This window comes from Glycine max, chromosome 12 (genome assembly GCF_000004515.6).
Source record: "Glycine max cultivar Williams 82 chromosome 12, Glycine_max_v4.0, whole genome shotgun sequence".
NCBI classification, from domain to species: domain Eukaryota; kingdom Viridiplantae; phylum Streptophyta; class Magnoliopsida; order Fabales; family Fabaceae; genus Glycine; species Glycine max.
The window spans coordinates 1,970,387-1,980,279 of NC_038248.2; the positions used below are offsets into that span (position 1 = coordinate 1,970,387).

The window sequence follows — 9,893 nt, forward strand, 5'->3', positions numbered from 1 at the left end:
CAAAAAATATTTTATGTATTAATTCAATTTTTTAAAATCTAAATGTAAATAATACAGTAAAATTATATGATTTTTTTCTCTCTTCATAAATTATCCATAATCATTAATAAAGACAATTAGCATTTGACACACACACACACACATATATATATATATATATATATATATATATATATATCTTAATCCTAAATTATCCTTTAACATATATAGCGGTTTTCATTTACTATTAATAATGATAATTACCCCATTTAATATACACATTTCTTATTCCTAAATGACCCTCTAATATATCTAATTATTTTTATTTTTTTCCATGAATCTTCAAGTTTCAAGATGTAATTACTATCACTTTCCTTAAAACTACTACTACTTTCTTTAATTATTTTTTCTTTTTCTTTTCTAAAAATAAAGATAGAGGCACAGAGAGTGCCTTTTTTTTCAGCTAGTAATTATAATAACTACATTGATTAAGAGTGTTTTTAGGTATCATTCTTCAATAAATAATGCTTTTATGGATTTTCCTTAACATCTTGTATCTTTCTATCAATCATTTTCAATATATTTTAGTATAACTTGAATTTAAATTTCTGTAAATAGTGTTTTAGGTATCATTCTTCAACATATAAACTATATGTTTTTTCATGCCTCCACTTTCCTCTACTCTTCCTCACATCCACTTGACTATTAGATATATCCCCATATACTTATGCTTTTAACAAACTGTAAAATCCATAAACTAATTTCAATACATGCAAATTATTTATTATAAATCTAAAATATATTTTATATGTTTAAAAATATTTATTCATTACATAATTAATTATAATATAATTTATATATTTAGAAGTATTTGTTTATTATAAAAATTTAGTTGTATAAATAAACATTTATTTTGTCGAATGCATAAAGTAAAATACTAGTAAAAAACAAAAATTGTATCCCAATATAAATTATTTATAATCAATTTAAAATATACTTTATTTGTTGGAAACTATTTATTTATTACAAAGTTTTACTATTAATATAATTATATGTTCAAAAAAATTTATTTATTAATTTTTAAACTATAATATAATTTATATATTTAAAAGGTTTTTGCTTATTATAAATTTTAGTTGTGTAAAATAAATATTTATTATGTGTATACACAAACTAAAATACTAGCTAATTTTAATAGCCATTGATGCAAAACACAATAATAATTTAAATTAAATAAACCAGGTTTTGAATATTGATGGTAAAACTCAACACTACTTTCATTACACTAACATGAATAAAATCTCATAGATGATTAGAAAAAACATAGTTGAAAAGAAGACAAATCCTTATAAAATAAATATCCATTTTTTATAGAAATGATTAGTTATCTTTTTTATTACTATTTTATTAATTATCTAAAATAACAAAAATTTTTCTTTTAAAATTAAATTTATAATATTATAATCTATAATGTATAATATAATAAAAAAGAATTCAACGGCAGCAAAAGGCACAGACAACGGCACAAGGTGAGGTGGAAAAAAAAAATCTAAACCCTTTAGGCCTTACGCAGCAAAAGGCCCAAAACCCTAACCAGAAAGAGGCGCGCGTAGTATATAATCACAGCAGCCGCGAGCTCTCAAACACACTCTGCTGTTTTCCAAAACCCTAATTTCTCGAAAGGTAGGGTTTTGCAGAGCCTCGTCCTCCTCTCACGGTTTCTTCTTTTTATCTTCTCACCTTTCTTCTTCCACTGCTCTAATCTAAGATGGGCAAGTCAAGCAAGAAATCAGCTCTCAAGGTATGTGTTTGTTATAATCCTTTTGTGAATTTCTTTTCTCATTGAATAGTTTTCGTCTCTCAGCTTTGTCTTTGGTACTGTGTCTAACTTTTCTCACATTTTGCCTTTTGTTTTCTTTTTGTTGAAGGTCGACGCTGTTCCAGCTGTGGTTCCGCCATCCAAGTCTGCCAAGAAGGGTATTGGAAATTTCCTCTATTTCGCAGTTATGCCGTCGTGTTTTGTTTTGTTTTGTCTTTTTAGATTATTTAATATTTATATTATGAATGCTTTGTTTTATAGGTTGTAGTAATTGGCATGTTTAGTTTTCAGTTGGGAGGCGCTGACATCGGAAATCTGAGCAAGCCCTTTTTTGTTTGGTTTTCAGTCTGTTTCTGTTGTATACTAAGTTTTTCTTCAATTTTGTCTCGAAGCTCAGTTTGCAATGTAAAATAAGAACTGGTTGTTGTTTTTGTTAATTCTGTTTGCATAATGAATTTCATTCATGCAACCTTAAATCCAAACATGCACCTTTTATTCTCTGTGACTGTCTGATTTTTATTTTTATTTTTTTTTTCTATCGTGTGTTCTAGTTATCTTTTTTTTGTGCGATTAGGGTAAAGCCTTGCTAGTACTGTTAACTGGTTACTCAAATGCGATAAATTGAGATTTTGGACTTTTTTTATAGATTTTTTGTGCTTTTGTTAATGATTGTTTCCTCTTGCTGTTTTGATCTTTATGCAGGAGGCAAGAGACAAGCTCAAGATGAAATTGAGAAGCAATTGAGTGCCAAAAAACAGAAGATAAATGAGGTTGCTCAGAAACAAAAGGAGGCAAAGGTGCAAAAGAAGGAAAGTAGTTCAGATGATTCTTCTTCAGAATCTGAAGATGAGGTATTGCACAAGTATATTCATGGTTAATTGCATATTAAAAAATCATGAATTTCGTGTGATCATTTTGTTTATTGTTACTTGTTGCATCTTACTATGCTTTTCTTTTATGGGCTCAGAAACCTGCACCCAAATCTGCTGTTCTTTCAAAAAAGATACCTGCTAAGAATGGTGCTGCCCCTCCAAAGAAAGGCAAGCTCGCCTCCAGTTCTTCTGAAGATGACTCCTCTGATGAGGATGGTGTGCGTGCAAAGAAGCCACAGAAAATGGTTGCTGAGAAACAAAAGAATGGAGCAACTGTGCAAAAGAAAAAGGTGGAAAGTAGTTCAGATGATTCTTCTTCAGAATCTGAAGCTGAGGTATTGCACAGGTCTAATAATGGTTGAATTTATAAAGCTTGAATTTCATGTCAGCATGTCAATAATTTTGTTGTTAATATGTCTCATCATACTTCTCTTTGTTGGACTCAGAAACCTGCAGTAAAAGCTACTGTACCTTCAAAAAAGACACCTACTAAAAATGGCAATTTAAGTACCCCAGCAAAGAAAGGCAAGGCAGCTAGCAGCTCCAGTTCTTCTGATTCATCTGAAGATGACTCTTCTGATGAGGATGAAGTGGCTACAAAAAAGCAAACAAAAGAAGTGAAAGTGCAAAAGGGTAAGGAGGAAAGTAGTTCAGATGATTCTTCATCCGAATCTGAAGATGAGGTATTCTACATGACTATATTTATGGTTGAATTCATTAAAATGCTAAATTTTATGCCAGTTTTCATTTTCATTCTGTTATTATTGGTGTTCTTCTCATGGTTTACTTTTTTTTGTCTCAGAAACCCGCAGCAAAAGTTGCTGTTCCTCCAAAAAATCAATCTGCCAAAAATGGTACTCTAAGTACTCCAGCTGAGAAAGGCAAGCCAGCTGCCAGTTCAAGCTCATCTGAATCATCTGATGATGACTCTGATGAGGATGAAGTGAGTAAAACACCTTTTGTAACATTGTTGGAAATAGTGAAAATTTCCAGGTCCATTGAGGATGTGTTATTTTTTGCTGTAATACTCACAATGCCTTGTTTTTCAGGCTCCAAAATCCAAGGTGGCCCCTGCAGCAGGCAAGAATGTACCTGCTTCTACAAAGATAACTCAGCCAAGTGAAAGCTCTGAGTCTGATTCTGATAGCAGCTCTGATGAGGACAAAGTAAGATTTTTTATTTTTCACGTAACACCACCATGCCATATATCTTTTCTAATATCAAAGTAAGAAGAAACCACCTACATGTATATCTTTTTTAATTCACTGTATAATGTCATCTTATTGTGTACTTTTTTTATATCAGAATAAGAAAAAACCTGCAACTGCTAAGCTGCCTGCATTGTCAGTTGCTCCAGCTTTGAAAGTGGAAAGCTCAGATGATGAATCAAGTGAAAGCTCTGATGAAGACAATGTAAGTAGTGGGTTATATAGGGTGTAAAGGATAATGATAATTGTTGTTTTTTAAAAGAATTTTGGAATGAGATGTTTTTATTCATATATTTGGATCTATATAGGATGCAAAACCCGCCGTAACTGATGTGTCAAAGCCTTCTGCTCTTGCAAAGAAGAAGGTTGACAGCTCTGATTCTGATGATAGCAGCTCTGATGAAGATAAGGTAAAATTTCTAGCTGTTTTTCCCTAAAAAATTGAGTTTCCTTGGTTAAGTTTATATTTATCTTGGAGCCAAAAGTCAATTGCACTTATCTTGCTAAATTGAGAATGATGCTTCCTATCCTCAATTATATTTACATTTATTTGTAGCATATAATTGTTGTACAGTTATTTTTTTGTTTTTTTCCTGAATCTTACAAGTGCCATCAAACTACAGAAGTTGTATATTGAAATATAAATTGAATCCCACTCATTGAAATTCTTTTTGTTTTGTTCAATTGATGATCAACAGGGGAAGATGGATATTGATGATGATAGTTCTGATGAAAGTGAAGAGCCACAAAAGAAAAAGGTATGAAGTCTTCAGAGATTGGTTGAACAAGTTTGACCTGTTTTGTCATTTAATTTAATTTTTTCATTTGTCATATTTTCAATGCTGTTTCATTCTTATTTATTTTTCTAAGGCTGGTGCCTCAAATCTTTGAAAACCTATTTTTAAATACTTGAGATTGATAGTCATGATTATGATGGACTTGATATTTTCCTACTATGATAACACTGGAAAGCAACTGCTGTTCAACTAAGCTGAGTAAATTTGTAAAGTGAGAAAATGAGGATTTATCCGCTGTTGATTTGCAGTGACTTAGGTTTATAAGATATTTTAATCCAAATTAATGGTGGATGGGTCTTCACTTTCTCACTGTACAATACAAGTCACTTTTTAAGTGTAGCCAGATCCTAAGCTGGAGGAGGTCTTGTATATTGCAAAGTCACTGCTTTTGAGCCAAGTTTTAATTTTTTCCTTTTTCCCTGCAGACTGTGAAAAATCCAAAAGAAAGCAGTGATAGTTCCGAAGAAGACAGTGAGGATGAAAGTGAGGAGGAACCCTCCAAAACTCCTCAGAAAAGAGTAAGCACATCTTTAGCTTGAAAGTTCTTTTTGTTTAATCTTGTATTTCATGTGGTAATATAATTTACTACTTGCAAAACAGGACAGGGATGTGGAGATGGTTGATGCTGCCTCGTCTGGAAAGAAAGCGGTAGATGACTGCTATCCTCTTTTGTTTCCTTTCCTGCTTTTATTACCAGTGGTATGATGTTATATCTTTGATAATTTGCAGCCTAAGACCCCAGTTACACCCAAAGAAGAAACTGGCGCTTCAAAGACACTATTTGTTGGGAACTTGCCATTTAGTGTTGAACGAGCTGACGTGTATGCGTTTTTTTTTTTTAATTTATGCTTGCATATTTCAGTTATTAATGAATAAAAATTATTTTATTTTAAATTGTCCAGGGAAGATTTCTTCAAGGATGCTGGAGAAGTTGTTGATGTTCGATTTGCTACAGATGATACTGGGAAGTTTAAAGGATTTGGACATGTTGAGTTTGCAACAGCAGCGGCTGCTCAAAAGGTTAGTTTTTGCTACCTTATTGGTTGGATGTTTTGTAGTGATGTTCAGGTCATTAATTGTAATTTTTTGCTATATGCCTATGTTACTACATCTTTAGCTCTGTTATGCTTCTTCTGCCCTTGCTTTGTGTATATGTATATCAAATTTATTTGAGCTGATAATCCATTATTTCTAATTGTAGGCCCTTGGATTGAATGGACAACAATTGTTTAATCGTGAACTCCGACTTGATTTAGCTCGGGAAAGGGGTGCATATACCCCCAACAGCAGGTAATTCTTGTATCGAAGTTTTTATATTATCTTCTTCCATGCCTCACCCTATTAATAATTTTTTCTCTTGTTATTAATAATTGTAGCAACTGGAACAACTCATCCCAGAAAAGTGGAAGAGGCCAGTCTCAAACAGTATTTGTAAGGGGTTTCGATACATCCCTTGGAGAAGATGAGGTAATTTTATCTCTATTCCATCTTACTGTTAGATTGAGTTTCTATAAACATCCCTTGTGTGTTTCTGTGCCTTAATTTGTGTTAGCCGTAAATAAGGTTGATCGTGTTCTTTCAGATACGAGGGAGTTTGCAAGAACATTTTGGATCTTGTGGGGACATTACCAGGGTGTCGATTCCTAAAGATTATGAGTCTGGTGCTGTCAAGGGGTAAGTTCTCTGTATTTTTCTTTTGAAAATCCCATCTGCATGCAGCTGTTTGTTACAACATAATGTGCGCTTGAAAGCTCAACTTCTTGCTTCCACACACATGCTTGTGTTATTTGTCATATTCATCCTCCTTAGATTGTTCCTGTTTAAATGGTTTTAAGGAATGCATTTAACATATCAATCTGACTTTTGGTAATATGTACAGGTTTGCTTACGTAGACTTCAGTGACGTTGATAGCATGGGCAAAGCTCTAGAACTCCATGAAACTGAACTTGGAGGTTATACCTTAACAGTGGATGAAGCCAAACCTAGAGATAATCAGGGTTCTGGTGGTAGAGGTGCCGGTGGAAGGAGTGGTGGCGGTCGATTTGGTGGTAGGAGTGGTGGTGGTGGTGGTGGTCGATTTGGTGGAAGAGGTGGTGGCGGTCGATTTGGTGGAAGTGGTGGTGGTGGTCGATTTGGTGGAAGTGGTGGTGGCCGATTTGGTGGAAGAGGTGGCGGTGGAAGGGGTCGTGGAAATAGACCCAACCTTGCTGCGGAAGGCACAGGTATAAGTCGTTTATGTTAAGATAGTAAACAATCTTGTGACGAGAAAGTATAATTCGACTTTTTTTTCCTAACTATTTAATCCTTTTGATTATTCAGGGAAAAAGACCAAATTTGCTGATGACGAGTAGGGTGGCAAGTCTTGCAGATACTTAAAAATTTAATATTTATTTTCTAAACTTTCCTGTAGTGTTGGCTCCCCAGTTTTGTTTTGGTAATCCGTAATTGTTAGTATGAATTCGTAGAAATTCTGTTATATGGTTGATGATACATTGTTTTATCGCATGAATTATTATAATATAATATTTGTGGCTCTCTTCAGAATTGCGGTTCACTAGTACTTTCTTAAATCAAATCCTATTTGTATTTAGCGGATGTAGATAGTTGCCAGAAAAAAATTGAAGGAAAATGAAACTGCCTCACTTAGTTGCTGTTTTTGAGAGAACGCATACTGTAACTTCCTTTTTTATTATTATCTTTGAAAATGGTCGTTACTTTGAAAATGTAACTTTTTATTATTATTCTGGAACGACATATTAAATGAAAATGTTCTGAAAATGATTTCGTTAAATTTTGAGAAATTTTGGATCACATTTTCTATATTTTTTAACACTGACAATATATGGTTTTCCTCGCATAATTTTTACTCAGATTCATTTTGGTCTATTTTGGTATTTCCTTCAAATATTTAATGGTGGTGATAATTTTAAGATATTAATTAATTTTAGGCGCAATTGAAGCATGGCCTCAATCTCATTCCTACTTTGTTGTAAAACTGAAGCCATTGCCGTGAATGTGTTTCTAAAACATGCCACATGTTATGTGCAAGATGTTTTATTATTTATTTTTTAGATTCTTATAGTTTTAGACTACTTAATGTGTCATGCATGGTTCTAAACTTGTCACATTACCGCATCCAGATGCTACTTTTGAGTTGAGTACCCATCGCAGTTGTGATTTTGAAAAATAACTTACACACCTTTGTCCAAAAGGTCACAGTTATATTTTGTCACTTCATTGTGAATGCCAAAAAAAGTGTGAAGTGTGATATAAGAGGGTTTTAGAATTGGATAATGTTATGCCCTCACTATTTTTTTAATGGGTGTATTGATAACTAACATTATAAATATTTTTTAAAAAATTAATGAACTTCTTTGTGTTGTTTGTTTTAAGGATATTATAATAAATTATGATTTAATTTTGAAATAATCATTTATTTTTTTTCTCTCTTCTCTATTAACATTAAATTTTGGTAAAATTGTATTTTTGGTCCTTCAATTTGTCTTCAATTTTAATTTGACGAAATTTGTCCTCTTATTTTATCTAATTACGTAATTGGTCTCCTAGTCATGGTCATGTTTTGATCGTCAATGAGAACACATTTCATCTTTCATGGATTTGATATCTAAAAATTGCGTTATTGGATCATTCCATCTTTCATGGATTCGATATCTAAAAATTGCGTTATTGGATAAAATATGAGGATAAAATTCGTCAATAATTTTAAAGGGGGACCAAAATCAAAATTAGAGATAAAATGAGGAACTAAAAATATAATTTTGTCTTAAATTTTCAAACACTTTTCTTTCTCCTCTCTTAAAGATTAAATTATCAATCATTTCTTCTCTCATAAACAATAATTAAATTATATTATATATTTATTTAAAAATAATAAGAATGTCTGATTAAAATTTATTTAAAAAATAATAATATTTGTTCTATTTAAATGAATGAAAAAATAATTTTTAAATTCTTTTATAGTAAATAATAATAATAATAATAATAAATTACGTTGTTTTTGTATTTTTTCAACCAAATTGTTTCTCTCTGCAAGTCATGATTTAAGAATGTTTTTGTAATGCTAACAAAACATTTATTTTTTATTACTTTGTTTAAAAAAAGGTAAATTCTCTTTATTTTTTCTTACAATCATTATTTCTTTATATTCAATTGTATGATTATTGTTTATTATATAAAAAATAAATTTTCATATTAATTAAATTTATTTTTGCTCAATATGTTCCTGAAGTTATAAAAAATACTATAAATTAAAATATACACTTATTTTTATAATACATTTTTCATAATACATTTATATAATGATGAGAAATGTGAATGTCTATAAATTTAATACTGATATAGATGAGAGAGGAGAAATAAATGATTATTTTAAAATTAAATATTAAATTACTATAATATCCTTAAATTAAATTTACTAATGCAAATGAGTTTATTGAATTTTTTTTCTTCAAATATTTATGCTGTTGGTGGCTAATGTACTCATGAACAAAAAATACGTGCATTAGCATTTCCCTTTAGAATTGTATAAGATAAAATGTGTTACATGACTTACATCTCATTAAACTAATATACACATTCTTCATCAAGCATTTTTTAGTTTAAGTTGGCATGGCCATGGCCATTTAAAAAAAATCTACATCAAGGCAAATTTCCTCCATAATGTATGTTTACATAATCACGCAACCATTACCGCCCGTTCCTCTACTTCCTTATGGGTCACCGTTCCCACCAAAGTGTGAAGTACCCAATTCTTGAATAATTAATCTTTGTTATTGAATAAATTCTAAATAATAAGATAATTACGACTTGATTGTAATCAACTGATTTAATATTTACTAAAATTTATTAGATAACAACGATTAAAATTATTTATTATTGAAATAGAAAAAATTTAAACCTATCTAATATAATTTTTTTGTCTTGGGTCAAAGATTATGTGTCCTCAATTCCAGAGACAAATCTTACCTGTGATACGCGATTACCGATAATCTAAGAAAATTTTACATACGAAAAAATTTAAGAGTTCTCTAGTTAAATAAATTATTCTCTCCCATGTGAATGAAACATGATCTTAGGCTGTTAGTCCACTGATCCTATGGATTGAAAACTAATTAATATAGATGTGCGATGTATTTTTTTTCTTCAGGGAAGTATGATATAATTTTTTTTGAATAAAAAGTATGATATAATTCTAAT

General features: G+C 31.0%; 1 protein-coding gene across 1 annotated transcript; it reads left to right on the plus strand.

Moving 5' to 3' along the window:
- The first annotated feature begins 1,525 nt into the window (after positions 1 to 1,525).
- LOC100779929 (nucleolin 1) lies at positions 1,526 to 7,220 on the plus strand. Its single transcript, XM_003540624.5, has 19 exons — positions 1,526 to 1,780; positions 1,908 to 1,956; positions 2,501 to 2,649; positions 2,766 to 3,005; positions 3,117 to 3,353; positions 3,473 to 3,613; positions 3,720 to 3,836; positions 3,976 to 4,083; positions 4,187 to 4,288; positions 4,577 to 4,636; positions 5,101 to 5,193; positions 5,276 to 5,323; positions 5,405 to 5,496; positions 5,578 to 5,695; positions 5,877 to 5,965; positions 6,052 to 6,142; positions 6,258 to 6,349; positions 6,555 to 6,898; positions 6,996 to 7,220. The coding sequence occupies exons 1-19, from the start codon at positions 1,748 to 1,750 to the stop codon at positions 7,025 to 7,027; spliced, it is 2,235 nt and encodes a 744-aa protein (XP_003540672.1). The 5' UTR covers positions 1,526 to 1,747; the 3' UTR covers positions 7,028 to 7,220.
- Positions 7,221 to 9,893: the final 2,673 nt, after the last annotated feature.

What these genes read in the sequence shown, in the direction of transcription:
- LOC100779929 (XM_003540624.5), top strand. Translation starts at nt 1,748, where the DNA reads ATGGGCAAGTCAAGCAAGAAATCAGCTCTCAAG. An exon ending in AAAGCTCTGATGAAGACAAT is followed by an intron (nt 4,084 to 4,186) that starts GTAAGTAGTGGG and finishes GGATCTATATAG; the next exon opens with GATGCAAAACCCGCCGTAAC. An exon ending in GAGTCTGGTGCTGTCAAGGG is followed by an intron (nt 6,350 to 6,554) that starts GTAAGTTCTCTG and finishes TAATATGTACAG; the next exon opens with GTTTGCTTACGTAGACTTCA.